Source organism: Bubalus kerabau, chromosome 14 (assembly GCF_029407905.1).
Source record: "Bubalus kerabau isolate K-KA32 ecotype Philippines breed swamp buffalo chromosome 14, PCC_UOA_SB_1v2, whole genome shotgun sequence".
In the NCBI taxonomy this organism is placed as follows: domain Eukaryota; kingdom Metazoa; phylum Chordata; class Mammalia; order Artiodactyla; family Bovidae; genus Bubalus; species Bubalus kerabau.
The window spans coordinates 53,199,505-53,215,531 of NC_073637.1; the positions used below are offsets into that span (position 1 = coordinate 53,199,505).

At 32.1% G+C, this 16,027-nt stretch overlaps 1 protein-coding gene across 3 annotated transcripts in view; it reads left to right on the forward strand.

The window, feature by feature from the left end:
- The window catches only part of CSMD3 (CUB and Sushi multiple domains 3), a 1,475,959-nt gene that overhangs the window by 165,575 nt on the left and 1,294,357 nt on the right, over positions 1-16,027 (forward strand). For all 3 annotated transcript variants that reach the window (XM_055546406.1, XM_055546407.1, XM_055546408.1), the window contains exon 2: positions 4,932-5,154. In XM_055546406.1, coding sequence (XP_055402381.1) covers positions 4,932-5,154 — 223 coding nt within the window. The remainder of the gene's footprint in view (positions 1-4,931; positions 5,155-16,027) is intronic.

Here is a 16,027-nt window from a genome sequence, read left to right on the forward strand (position 1 = left end):
GGAGACACAGGTTCAGTCTCTGGGTCAGGAAGCTTCCTGGAGAAGGAAATGGTGCACCATTCCAGTATTTTTGCCTGAAAAATCCCATAGACACAGGAACCTGGAGGGTTACAGCCCATGGGGTTGCAAAGAGTCAGACACAACTTAGCAACTGAACACACACACACACACACACCACAATAAAAAGGGTAATTGCTACTACTGAATTCATTACAAGATTTTATCCCACAGATGTTATGCATCAAAAAAGTGTGAGCTTGATAGTGCGTGCTGAGGGGGAGAAATTTGATCAATGTAATTGGGCACAAAAGCCCAATTGCAGCAGATAAACACAAATGTGAAAAAAAAAATTTAAACACAAATATGAGTGTTGCTCTGGCATGGAACTTAGCACAAAAGAAAACAGAAGAAATTATAAAATATCATAAAATACAAATAGGCACTTCATTATTCTATAGTATGAAGGAAAGGTAAAATATGGACATGGAAATAAAAAAGAAAATATCTAAAAATCTATGTTGTTAACTAAACTCTTGTTGATAATATGACCCAAATTATGGAAATTTTAGTTGTTTTTCAAGTATAAATTGACCAAATGGACATTAAATGTTAAGATGTGAAAAATATAACAGAAGACATTCAGAAACTGTCAAAGACTGAATTTATAGAATTTTTCAATACAAGTTTTAAAGACCAGATTGCCATAAATACGTACTGAACTATTTAGACTAAGTTTTGCTTTCACCATGTTCTCATAGCAAAGTGTGCTTACCCTGATCATAGCACTTATTCTATACTAAATAAAATAATCTATATTCCCTTGCTATCTCATTTTGTAGTTTGTCATGAAAACAGGCTAAGATAATGTTCTTTTAGTAATTTTATGCTGAAAGCATTACATAAATGATGAATAGATGAACAAATATTGAAGAGAGCTCATCAAAGGGGATGGGGCTTCATGTGTACTATAAAGAGCAGCAAGGACTTGTGACTTTATGATAGCAATGAATAAGCAAAGTTGTTTAATTTAGAAATGTAAAAGTATATGAATGGCAATATGGATTACCGATAAATAACCAGAAACCTAAGCAACTGTATCCTAAAAGAAAAGTAAGTAAAGGTAAAGTAGCCATTGAAACATATGTGAAGGATACAACAAGGCAATTTACAAAAGATGAATAATAAATGAATTAAAATATAAGATATTTGATTCCAATACTACTCAGAAAAATACAAAAATAAAATAGAAAATATGCTTTTGCCTTGCAAAATTTGCCATGTGAAAAAAATCTAGTATCACTGAAATCAAAAGGGTTGGAAGTAGGAAAAACTTAATAATCTTGTGATAGCAGCAAAAATTTTTACCTTCTTGATAGTTTGGCTATCCTCTAAGTTTAAAATTTAGTACTCTCATTTCTGGAATTTTATCTGCAGGATATATCACATAACCACACAAGGATATATGTTCAAAGTTGTTTTTTATACGCATGAAACTACAAAGAACAAAGCCATCAAAAGAAGATATGTTAAACAAATTATAGTACAGACATACCATATGCCATTTAACTATGTAGTCATTAAAAAAGGAACGTACTAGACATATACATGTGGATCCAGAAAAATATCAGTGATATTTTACAAAGTTAAAAAATCCAGGAAAAATATGCTTTAGTATGACTATTTATAAAAAATATATCTAATATATAGAAATACACACATATCTGCATGAGCCAAGAAATGACCTGAAAAGATTAGCTAATAACATTGACTAACCTGTTTTGCTTTGAAAAACTATTTACTTCTAACCTTCTGTGTGTGAAAATTATCAACCTCCTGTTAGAAAAATGTACTTTATTATTAATACTGTGATGTTTAATCAAACATATATTAAAAATGAAAATAAAATGAACACAGATAAGAAACTTAAAAATAAGTGTAACTCCTAATTTGCCTAGAGCAAAAAAAAAAAAAAAGAAAAGCAATTGAAATGCATGAATCAGCAGGCCCTTGAAGAAGTAGTGGACAAAGCTGAGCATGTTATTTTAGGACATATGTCATTTTTCTAAAACCATCAAGAATATGGGGCTTGAGATTATATAAAACAGCCCATAGATCAGATTGCAGCTGAAGAGATTCATGCCTGCATTTAGTTATGAAGTTCAAATTGGAAGCTGTTCAGGCAGAAAACTAATAGAAATGGGTGATAGCTAATTAACCTAAGGCTTCAAAGTAATTGCTCTGCAAGAAGCAATTTTAAAAGGGGCTTTTCTCTTTTTTTTTTTTTATTTCTGAAAATCATAAAATGCTCTATATGACTCTGGCAAATGAGTAAAAACATAAGTATACAAACAAATACTGAATTTTTGAAAATTTTTGCCTCATCCAACTTCTTGGCAAATTTTAGAAAAAGCAAAAGAATCACAAGACCTATGCCACATATCACATACTGAATAACCCATGTTCTCAACTTTGTTGTATATAAAGATAATCAGAGTATATTACTGAAGTCAATGTGGCTAGGAGGATAGGGTTATACTGATTAATCCAGTTCTGAGCCATTCACTTCACCACTAGTCAATTGAGTCAGCTACTCCAAAGCATATAGCTATTTAGTGGAGAAGTGACTCCCCTAGCAAAAGCAAGGTGGTCATATGGAATGAATGGACAACAACCCAAATTAGCCTCCATGTGCCATAATTTACAACTCTGGCTTCACATCTTTGATGAATGATTCCTTATACTTAAAAAAAAAATAGTTGTACCTTTATTATATGTACTCATTCCTTCTGAGAGAGAGGCATCCCTAATGTCCTGCATCTCTACATCCAGTTCCAAATATAGATACTTGTGTAGTATGGCATTTTCTCACCCCAAATTAGCTGGACATCTCTCACAGCTTCATGGTACCTAAACTTCACGTAGGATGCATAGATGTGGAAATGAAATCTGGGAATTCTGATGAGAAATAATGAGAAATTCTCATTAGAATTTCTGAAACTGAGGCAGGAAAGACAGGACCAGGACCAGGACCAAGGACAGTCTCCTCATGTAAAGGCATTAGGAAGGAGGGAAATATACCTCTTTGTTCTGCACTTAGCCATAACACATGGAGGAATGGCATCTAAAACAGAAACTTCTTAACATCTGAACAAGAAACTCTGACATAAAAATGGAGGAGCACATGCAGATAAAAATGTAGCTGATGACCCTATAGGACCTTCTACATGTGGCACTTGGAGGGGAAGATTTAAGGGAAAATGACTTAGATTACATGTATAGTGGTTACAGGAGACAAATATACAAGACCAGAAGCCAATGCAACCTTGTGCAATTCAGGCAACATCTCAACCATCCCCTTAATGAGTATTCCACCCCTAATCAAAAAGACCTTCCATCTATTCAAAGGGCTAAAATAAGATAAAAAGGGAAATCAAGAATCCTGTAGTGCACTCCTCTGTGCCAAGGATGCCTGTACTCTTCCTCTTGTAGTGTCTAACTTTTGTTTTAACCTTAATAAACCACTTATTTGTTTTCTTTGCTCCTCAGCCACAATGTGGGGTGTTTGTGTGTTTGTATGTGTTTATTTTTTCCTTGGTGTTTTGTGTTCCTTGTCCAAATTCCTTTGGACAAGTTAAACAAGAAACTGGACCTTTGATAAGATTTTCTGGTGTCAAAACCATGGCTGCCTGGCTCTAGATCCAAGCTTTAATTTCATGTAGACTAGTCTAGGGGCTTCCCTGATAACTCAGCTCATAAAGAATCTGCCTGCAATGCAGGAAAACTCAGTTGGGAAGATTCCCTTGAGAAGGGATAGGTTACCCACTCCAGTATTAGGATTCCCTGGTGGCTCAGAAGGTAAAGAATCCACTGCAGTGCAGGAGACCTGGGTTCGATCCCCGGATTGGGAAGATCCCCTGGAGGAGGCCATGGCAACCTACTCCAGTATTCTTGCCTGGAGAATCCCCATGGACAGAGGAGCCTGGCAGGCTACAGACCATGGGGTCTCAAAGAGTCAGACACAACTGAGCAACTCTCCACAGACCAGTCTAGATAAATGCTGTGGACCATATTTTCTGATAAATCTTTGATCTTTTCATTACCCAATATGACTACAGAATATCATATATTTATAAAAAATTCTTTAAGAAGCATGGTATTTTTTCTAGGTATTTGCAACAGTTAAGCTCTCAATAATTTAAACTTCCCATAGAACTAGTAAGGAAGTTCTTAAGATGGCAGCAGTAAGTTGTTCAGGATTCAGCTTTTCTCACCAACCTTCGGTGTCACTCCGATATGGTTAGTTTAGGATTGTGCTCTAGTCAAAAGATCAATTACATAGTTGTTGTTGTTGTTGTTGTTCTGTTTTTGTTGTGTGTGTGTGTGTGTGTGTGTGTGTGTGTGTGTTTTATAGGTCTGAGCCATTTATATGTCTGCTATAATCAGAGTGGGACAGATTTTTCTAAGGTGCATTGTTTACATGCTGGAGATTTGCGTACACAAAAATGTTAGCACAATTTACTAAGACAAACTGCAGTTAATATTTCAAGACCCAAAATGCATACTAACATCATTAAATTTAAATGGTTGTGTACGAGTGTCCACAGTTTGATTGGAACTACTTCTAGGATTGTGCTTGCATGTTAGATCATGTAATGGATACTGAATCAGTAGTATGGAGGATTTTATTTCATCAACTGGTTTGTAACTAAGCAAAAGTTGTATGATAAATAACATGTCTTCTAGTATTTTGCTATTGGTGCTTTCCTATTTAAAAAATAGATAATTTACCTAATTCTTAAATTGTTATTTACAAAATTATTGTAGCATGGGTCTTAGGAAAAAAAAGGCTTCTTTTCAAAATAATATGTCTTCTAGATTGTTCTTGTTTTTATTAATAATATTAATGTCTATTTATTTGTCTTTTATTACAGGATTTATTTATACATGTGGTGGAACTTTAAAAGGACTGAATGGCACTATAGAAAGCCCTGGTTTTCCATATGGATATCCAAATGGTGCAAACTGTACGTGGGTAATAATAGCAGAAGAACGAAATAGAATACAAATTGTTTTTCAGTCATTTGCTCTAGAAGAAGAATATGACTACTTATCCTTATATGATGGACATCCTCATCCTACAAACTTTAGGACAAGGTTAGTGTATTTTGAATGGAAAAATGGATGGAAATATTTAATGGGTAAAAGAAGTTTATTTTACAAAAGATGCTTAACATTTGTGGTGAAATTCAATTATTACTCCTTTGGAAATATATCATCTTATGAACAAATTAGCTCCATAGTCTGACTTCAGAACACTAGTAAATTATCTCTCCAAAAAGTGAATTTAAATTGAATTGTACTCCTTTAGAGTGGTTAAAGATACTTTGATTTTTAAAATTTTTGCCTCATGGTTTCATTCTTTATGGGACGACTTTTAGTAAAGTGAAAGCATGTAATGCATCTTTCAGTGGTATGTGACCAATTTTAATATACAATAATATGCAAAATATTCAAAATCAATGTTTATATGATAACAGAATACATTAATTTTAGATAATGTGTATAGTTTATAAACTTTAAATATCTGAAAAGTAAACCCTCTTATATCACCAACTGGGACATTCATGATTCTGTCCACACAAACCAGATTATTTATTTTTAAGTTAGTTAATAAAACAGATATGAAAAGTAACTGGTACCCTGACTATTTAGAAGTGTTTCTTCAGTATTTCATTTTAGGATATCTAGACATAATTTATGCTGTGTTGTCAAGAATTCTTTTTAAACATAAACCAATTCTAATTCAAACCAACAAATTTAAAATGTCAGATATTACATGTTTCATGTAGTCCTAGATTTTTACCAATGTGTGCATATTTTCCTTAACTATAGTGTACTGTCTTTATTGTAATTCAAAATATTCTAAGCAGATAATTTATAAGAATTAGAAACCCTTATGTACTTGACTATGCTTGAGTTATGATTCTATGATTCTGTTACTTTTTCTAATAGTTGATTCTGTGTATTTGCCTTCCTGATTTACAGGAATAAGATTATCAACACTGTTTTTATGCATTCATCAGTCTTCCATATTTTTTGCATTGATTTTTCACATCTTAAATAAAAATTTGATATATATTATCTTCACTTTTACTAAGAAAACACATAATATATAGGGAAGATATTGGACCAGGAGATAAGGCTTGCATATTAGTGCTAGCTTTGTTGTTCACTGGCTGTTTGAGCAATCCACAACAGCTGTTCTTGTTTAAAATGGAAGGAGGTAATAATAATGAAAATCTGTCCATCTCACTATATTCTTCTGAATATCTCATGAGATAATGTATATGAAACTGCTTCATAAATATATAATATTTTAGTACACATTTCAACTGTTTGCAGTCAGACTGACAGTTTAAAATGTCTGGAGTGTTTCCAAACACGTTTGTACAAAGAAAATATCACTAGATTGATTACAGATTAATTCTATTTTTCTTTCTTTCTTTTCTTTCTTTTCTCTACATTTGTTTACTGAAGATTTCTAAACTTAATTTCTTACTTCCTTTTACACTGTTAAATTCATAATATCTATTTATTTCAAAGATATACAGTATGGCAGACACATCAACAGTGCTCTTTCATTGTCATTGCCAATATCATTAAAAGTTCCATGTCTTTTATTAATGATGCAGTCAAGATAGTGTGTGTGTACCTGCCTGCACTAGTGGCAGTGTGTGGGTGTTTGCTTTCACCTAGTGAGGCCATGAAAGAAAATGGAAGATACTTCTCAGACTATCAAGTCAGCTAAATTAATGTCAATAAAGCTAGAAGCACAAAGGTTTTGTGTATTTCCTTTACATTAGCAATGTATGCTATTTGTTGCTAAGTTGCTTCAGTCGTGTCCGACTCTGCGTGACCCCATAGACGGAAGCCCACCAGGCTCCCCTGTCCCTGGGATTCTCCAGACAAGAACACTGGAGTGGGTTTCCATTTCCTTCTCCAATGCATGAAAGTGAAAAGTGAAAGTGAAATCGTTCAGTAGTGTCCAACTCTTAGCGACCCCATGGACTGCAGCCTACCAGGCTCTGCTGTCCATGGGATTTTCCAGGCAAGAGTACTGGAGTGCTATTATCGTTGTGTAAATATGGAAAAAATAAAATTCTCCAAATGTTATCTAATAGTTTTAATCACTCCACTGATAATACTGTTTGTTCAAGTATCTATCCTCTGTAGATACACTCAAAAATGAGAAAAAAAAATTATTTTATCCCCATCCTTCTTTTTTAAGCAACTGTCACCTCTGGGAAGTTAAATGATGGTAAGATGGGGAAAATAAATTTATTGTTCTCATTCTTTCTTTCCTAATCTGTAAATGGGGAATAACAACATTAAATTTACAGAGCTTTTATGACGAATACAGTGTAATGAAAGTTTAGTAAAACAAATCTTAAGCATTTATTAAATGATTCCCCTGGACCTGACACTATATCTTGTAATTGTTACATTTAATTTCTCCCCTGTTTAAATAATGTGAAAACACCCCTATTAATATCATCATTTTACAGTTTGGAAATTGGACTTATATTACTTGCTCAAGGTTAACACTGTTAAAAGTAACAAGAGGCAGGATCATCACCGCAATGCAGATTTGTCTGAGTTCTGAGATTAAGCATATAAATAAATTAATTAATTATAAAACAAATTATATATAAGTATGTAGTGTATATATATATGTATATATATATCCATGGTTTGTTTATTGATTAAAGCCTATTTTTTCTTAGCAATATTAGGTAAAATTTAATGAATGAGATAAATTAAAAACAATAAAAAACAACTGAATAGTAGAACATACAAAGATATAAACAGAAAGATAAAGTATAAGTTTATTCTTGGTATGAGTTTATGAACTCAATTCTAGTACATTCTCTATAGCATTTTGGTTATTGTCAGTATATAATATATCTGTTGGCCTTTATGCTTAAAGAAATACTGTTGCTAATATTAGAGAACTGATTTTAATTAGCAAGACTTGGGGGGAAAAATCCAGTATGTATCCTACAGCTCCTTCCAGACTGTATTTGTACACAGTCTGCTGTTTGCTTAGAAGCCTAATCTGCTCCTGGCAGTTTGATTCATTTTTGTGTCTGTTCTTTGACTCACTGTTTTCTTGCTTTTTCTTTCTCTCACATCCTCACTTAATACATGTCCTTATGGTATGCCTGCTGCTTTCTATCTTTCAGAAATTGATACTCATATATTGCTACTTTCCATGCACTCCAATAGACTTTTGATAAACAGCTTTCTGTACTTGCCGTGTAAGAACACAGAAAAGATGATCTGTAGGTCTTATCATTCTTGCTTGTATAAGAGATATATTCAGTTTTGTAATCACAATTTCATTTTTTAAAACTATTTTCTAAACTCCAATTATTGATGATTCTGCTTGTGTTTATCTCATTGTTTTAAAATTTATTAAATAAAAATTGATGTTGCTGGCTGAATTTGATACTTAAATAGCAATGTACCACTGGAAAATTCCTTTATAATTATATCTTTAGCTTAAAACAAATTTGGTCTAGATGTGAAAAGAACAATTGTAAGCTTTGTTTACTTTTTATTTTAATACTGTATTTTCTCAATAAGAAAGTTATGTGCTGTTGCTTAGTCACTCAGTCATGTCTGACTCTTTGTGACCCCATAGACTGTGGCCCACCAGGCTCCTCTGTCTATGCAGGTTCTCCAGGCAAGAAAACTGGAGTGGTATCTCACTGTAGTTTTGATTTACATTTCTCTAATAATGAGTGACATTGAGCATCTTTTCATGTGCTTGTTAGCCATCTGTATGTCTTCTTTTGAGAAATGTCTCTTTAGGTTTTTTGTCTACTTTTTGATTGGTTGTTTGCTTTTCTGGTATTGAGTTGTATGAGCTGCTTGTATATTTTGGAAATTAATTCTTTGTCAGTTGTTTCTTTTGCTATTATTTTCTCCCATTCTGAGGGTTGTCTTTTCACCTTGTTTGTAGTTTCCTTTGCTGTGCAAAAGTTTTTAACTTTAACTAGGTCCCATTTGTTTATTTTTGGTTTTATTTCCATTACTCTAGGAGGTGGGTCATAGAAGATCTTGGTTTGATCTGTCATCGAGTATTCTGCCTTTGTTTTCCTCTAAGAGTTTAATAGTTTCTGGTCTTACATTTAGCTCTTTAATCCATTTTGAATTATCTTTGTGTATGGCATTAGGTAGTGTTTTAATTCTTTTGCATGTAGATGTCCAGTTTTCCCAGCACCACTTAATGAAGAGGCTATCTTTGCCCCACTGTATATTCTTGTCTCCTTTGTCAAAAATAAGGTATCCATAGGTGTGTCGGTTTATCTCTGGGTTCTCTGTCTTGTTCCATTCGTCTATATTTCTGTTTTTATACCATACTGTTTTGATGACTGTAGCTTTGTAATTTAGTCTGAAGTCAGGAAGGTTGATTCCTCCAACTTCATTCTTCTTTCTCAAGACTGTTTTGGCTATTTGGAGTCTTCTGTTTCCATATGAATTGTGAACATTTTTGTTCTAGTTCTGTGAAAAATATCATTAGTTTTTTGATAGGGATTGCATTGAATCTGTAGATTGCATTTGGTATTATAGTCATTTTCACAATATTGATTCTTCCTACCCAGGGACATGGAATATCTCTCCATCTGTTTACATATTCTTTTATTTCTTTTATCAGTATCTTATAGTTTTCTGTGGAGTGGTCAATAGAAACTTGCTGTAAGATTAGGGAACTCAAACAGGGGTTCTGTGACAGGCTGAAGGGTCAGATGGGGAGAGAGATGTGTGGGAGGTCCAGGAGGGAGGGGACGTGGGTATACCTATGGCTGATTCTTATTGATGTATGATAGAAAACCACAAAATTCTGTAAAGCAATTATCCTTCAATTAAAGTATTTAAAAATCAATTTAAAAAAGTAATAATACTGGAGTGGGTGGCCATGCCCTCCTCCAGGGGAATCTTCCCAACCCAGGGATCAAACCCAGGTCTCCCACATTGCAGGTGCATTCTTTACCATCTGAGCCACCAGGGAAGCCCAAGAAAGTTATAGCAAGATGTAAAAAGAAAAAAAAAATCACTCAATGTCATGAAACAGAGACAGATATATTCATATATATAGGACCATATTATGTATATTATGTTCACATTTAATCTCCTTGCAATAATATATACATAAATTCACATGTGACTAGAATTTTTATAAGCATCAAGTTTAGTGGCTGTTTGTCTTACTATGATTATTTAATTATTCTATTATAAAATGTTTTGTTTTTTGCCTTTCATAATTAATTCAGATATAAGCATTAGCATTAATTCAGACAACAGGCTCACATCATGACCCCTAGATGAAAAGAATTCTGGAAAAAGAACATTTTGTTCTAACCTCAATCATGAAACGTGGCAAAGAGAAAGCTCAGAATCAGTCACATGACAGAAGATGTCATAGCATCAAAGTATTTCATTCACATATTTTACTATTAATTTCAGTTTTAAGAATCTTATTTTTCTAAATAAATTATTTGTTTGTAATTGAAAGAATAGGCATGTAATTTAAGAAGAAAAAGTTTATGTTGTGGCCACTACTACACACCATGACCATCACATGAGGATAACCATCTCCAGTTTTTTTAATGACAACTTTAGAAATTATTTATACTTCAGATATTTATTTGTAAATTTATTTTAAAATTTTCATGGAAGAGCTGTTTCTATTCTTTCACTGTGAGCCTATGTATGTCCTTAAAACTAAATGAGAAAAATTGAAAGCATATTATAATGTAAATAATAACAAAAGTAGCAATGTGTTGATATAAATTCAATGAGTATCATACAGAATCTAAATGATAAAAAATTCTATTCTAGTGCTAAAGGGCACAAAGTTGGAAAATGAAAATCCACACTATATTCAATGTTAAAATGATTACATTTTATAAAGCTCTCATTCTTTGGAATCAAAATACAGAATTATCAAAAACTCCTAAAGTATTTTGGGTTATTTGGAAAAACGATATAGTATTTTGTCAAACTATCACATAGAAATTACAAGGAAAATATTGAAGTATAAGAAAAAAGTTTAAGCTGCAAAATTAGAATGCACAATAAAAAGTAATAATTAGAATGTGGTATTGGCTGATATAAGAGTAGAAGATATTTGGAACAAATTTTATATGAAGGAGAAGATTATATCACACAAGATACTAATATAAATATGAGAAATATTTCCTATCATTATAATACATGAAAAAAATTTTAAAGAAAGATACGTTATGGTTCCATGAATAAAAATATTTTCTGTGATCAAAATATATATTGTGATCAAAATATATATCAAAATAAATATTTAAAGAATTATCAGAAGAAATAAAAATTTGAAAGAAAGAGATAAGATATGGTTCCATGAATAAAAACATTTTCTGTGATCAAAATATATAGTGATCAAAATACATATCAAAATAAATATTTAAAGAATTATCAGAAGAAATAAAAATTTGACATTATATATACACACTCACACATATATATACCAATAAATATGAGACACAACAGTTTGATGTGCCTAATAGAAAAAATTTTTAGAAATTAATATGAAATTTATAATATATATAGAAATATACAAAATATGAACAGTGAGTTCATAAAGAAAAAATGTTAAAAAGCTAATATACAGTAAAAATACAAGAATAAATATTTCTAGTGATTTCAAAAAATAAATGAAAAAACTATGTAATAATTTTCAAACAGAAAATTGTCTAAGAACTGAAAAACTGCAAACACTCTCAGTGGAGATATCCTGGTATTTTCATGCCTCACTAATGGGAATATAAGTGTGTGTATGATTTCTGAAAGATAACAAATTATCAAAAGTATTTACTCATATTTTATAAATATCTGTCTCTCAAGTTATATACAGATTTTCTTTGCTGTTTTGTTTAAAGTAGCAAAATCATGAATGTTTAATAAGCAAAGGAGTAAATGTAGCAATTAGAAAACAAGTCTTATAAGAATAATTATGGATGGGGAGCTTCCAGATGGCACCAGTGGTAAAGAATTCACCTGCCTTTGCAGGAGACATAAGAGACATGGATTTGATCCCTAGGTCAGGAGGAGGACAGGGCAACTCGCTCCTGTATTCTTGCCTGGAGAATCCCATGGACAAAGGAGACTGGTGGGCTATAGTCCATAGGGTCACAAAGAGTCAGAGATGACTGAAGTGACTTAACAAACACAAAGGTTCATGACATATTACCAGCTAGAGTAAAAAATAGATTCAAAACAGTATATATTATAATGTAATGAGATAGCTTGTGCATGTTGTATCTGTGTGTCTTTGTGTATTTGTGAACTGAAGGATTTATTACAAAATGGTAACTATGGTCATCTCATGGTAATGGAGTTAAGAGGATTTTTTCTTTTTATGCTAGCCCTTGATTTCTAAGACTTTTTACTTTTAATATCTAGTGACATTAGAAAAAACATATTCTGGTTTGTTTATATCTCATCTGAGTTTCAAGAATATTTCCCACTGTATATCACTTAATGATTTAGTCTGAATTGTAAACTGGAAGAGTTGAATATTAATATAAAAATGAACATTGACTAATTTCATGCTCAATAAGTTAGACTTTCAAATCAATCAGAACCATAAAATGAAACTTCATATTTGAACTTTTCAAATTTACAATCTGTTATCATACTAAAATAATAATGAAAAAACAATTGTGAAGAAAAAAGTACTTTTTAAAGTTAAAAATTAGACAGTAAATAATTGTGTGTATATCAAAATTAATCTTTTTCTAAAAATTCTTTTATTGTCCAGATAATAGCCCTATATCAAGAGAAGCAAACTGAAAATGTACATATATATAGAATATATATATATGTGTGTGTGTGTGTGTACATCTTGTTCTTGATGTCAACTAAAGGAGAAAACATTGAATATTTTGAATTGTTTAAATTAATAAATGCTATTAAAGGTCAGACTTTAAAATTGAGGCACACATTTTCCACAGCTCAATATACAGATCTTCAGTGGTAAAATTAAGTAAAATTTGACAAAATATACTCATTAACCCACACTCTTATGAATATATAAACATTTTAATAACCCCAGAAAATTCTATAGTTTTCCAGTCAATGTCTATCTTCACAAGCAACTACTCTACTAATTTGTTTCATCAAGAATTACTTTTGCCCTTTCTAAATATTCATATAAATTAAATGTTATAATATGTATTGCTTTCTTTTTTGATCTTTTTCACTCAGCATGATGTTTTTGAGATTCATCCACATTGTTTGTGCCAACAGCTTGTTCCATTTTATTGTTGAGCAACATTTTGTGAATTGTTCATTGTCTGTGTAAAGATACAACGAACATTCATACCTAAGTTTTTATATGGATACATTTTCATTTGTCTTAGGTAAAGATCTAAAAGGAAATTGTTGAGTTACTGGGTTAATATATTTTTAACTTCATTTTAAACACTTGTAATCAGCTTTCCAAAGTCATTGACCTATTTTTACTACACCATGAACATATGGAAGTTCTGATTGTTCCACATCTTCAACAACATTTGAGATCAGCCTTAATTGTGTTTTTATTTTTCATCTCTAACTATTGAATATTTTCTTATGTGTTTCCTGATCATTTATTGATATATCTTAAAAAAGTTTCCTGTTTTTAACTAGGTACTTCATTTGTCTTTGGAGAAGGCAATGGCACCCCACTCCAATGCTTTGCCTGGAGAATCCCATGGATGGAGGAGCCTGGAAGGCGCAGTCCATGGGATCGCTAGGAGTCAGACACACTTACGACTTCACTTTCACTTTTCACTTTCATGCATTGGAGAAGGAAATGGCAGCCCACTCCGGTGTTCTTGCCTGGAGAATCCCAGGGATGGGGCAGCCTTGTGGCTGCCGTCTGTGGGGTCACACAGAGTCGGACACAACTGAAGTGACTTAGCAGTCATTTGTCTTTATAATTGTAATTTGTATACTTATACAATCTTTATACCATTTTTTACAAATATATACATTACAAATTTTTTTCATCCTATGATTACTTTTTCATTTTCTTTCACTTTCTTTAGTTTAAATTTTGACAAAGTTCAATTTAAATAATCTTTATATGTTTTAGTGCTTTCTAAGTAGTCTGACAAATATTTGCTTATCCAAAGATGGAAAGATATTCTTCTGCATTTTTTTCTGAAGCTTCAAAATTATAGACTTGGCATTCAGGTCAGTGATCAATCTCAACCTGTTCAAAAGCATGGAGAAGTCTAGGTTCATTTCTAGTCTATGTGGCTATTATACTAAACAAGAATGAACATGGCTTATGTTCAAAGAATCTTCGAAATGACAACCAAATAAATTATGTGTCCCATCTGGCTGCTTCTGAGTACAGTTAAGATTAAGCATATTTTAAGTAGTTTTTAAAACATGACTGCTTGATTAAATAGATTTTGCTAGAGAAATTCCTTTCACATTTTTCTCCCTATCTCTATGATAAGGAGAGATACCTCTTTACTTTTTTACTACTTAGTGTGATTATCTATAATCAATTTATCCTTTTGTACATAGATGCAAGATACACTTCATTCTTGTTGTTAAATTCTCTGAACTTCATTTATCTCCTTATTGTTATTGAATATCAAAGATTCACCCAGCATTTTTTCTCAGTATACTGAGGGATAATTACAAAAGATGTAATACTTTGTCACTATTTATTGTTTATTTTATAGATTTGCTGGGTTCCTGACATAACCATAGAATTCATGAGCCTAAAGGACATAATCAAGGAATAGTAATTAGAATGAATAAACAAAAATCTATAGCTAGAATTCCCACTTGTGTAATTGGTAGACTTCCTCCTTCCTAAAATGCTGTCAGTGTCCCCATAAATGTTCTTGAGCAGTCACTATAGTTCTCTTTTTACTATAGTGGACACTGATTAATCTTTTCTCTTTTCTTTTTCTTCTCTTCTTTGCTTCCTGAATTTCTCATATAACCTTTTAATATTCATGTTAATATCTCTTCATCCTAATTGCTGCTCCTCTCAGTGCAACACAGTGATCTGTCTCCTTTCTTGTAGGTATACTGTTGAGGGAGAGAATAACTTTCCCACAAAAATTATCAAAAGTGGATAAATGACTTGCTAGACCATAAAAACAAATGGCCATAGAGTATACTCTATGGCAGTGCACTCTACTAATTTAACTGTACTCCTAAGTCCCTGTCTCCAGAAAGATTTGAAGGAGAGTAGTATAACGCAATCCAATTTGTAGTTTCTGAAGATTTCCACCTTCAGAGTTAGAACCAGTCCTTGTATCCTGATTATCTCTCTTGTATAATACAATGTCTATGAAATGAAGATACTTTACTGCCTGACTTACTGGAATAGAGTACATGTTTGTGTGTGTGTGTTAGTGTGGTAATTACATATGTGATATTAACAACTGTATACTCAATAAATAAAAAGAAATAATAACATATTTTTCTCATTTATCTATTATATTAATGAGATCCAAATGACATTTATTTTGCTTACTGTTAATCCAGCTATGATCTTAGTAATTGTCTTATATAGAAAATACAGATTACATAAAACACAGAAATTGAGGACAGAAATGGGTTTTTCTATGAACGAGCTTGAAACAGTTGCTATATTGTGGCTAGTATTCTCCTGCCCCAAATTTTAATTTACTTAAGATATATTGCATTGCCATAGGACATACAAGTAATTTTTTTTAATGGCAATTAAAATTTTGATGCACCATAGGCAGTTAATGATTCTTCTCTTTAGATATCATTCTTTACTTTGGAATATTCAAATTAATGATTGGAGAGATCTCAAGGACAGACAGGGTTTCTAGAACTTTTTGTCAACATAAAAGACTCTTTCAAATCTGAGTAAGGCAAGGATTCAAGAGTATACACAATCATTTGTTGTTTATACTAGGCACATTGCCAAAAAGAATTGAGGTGGCTT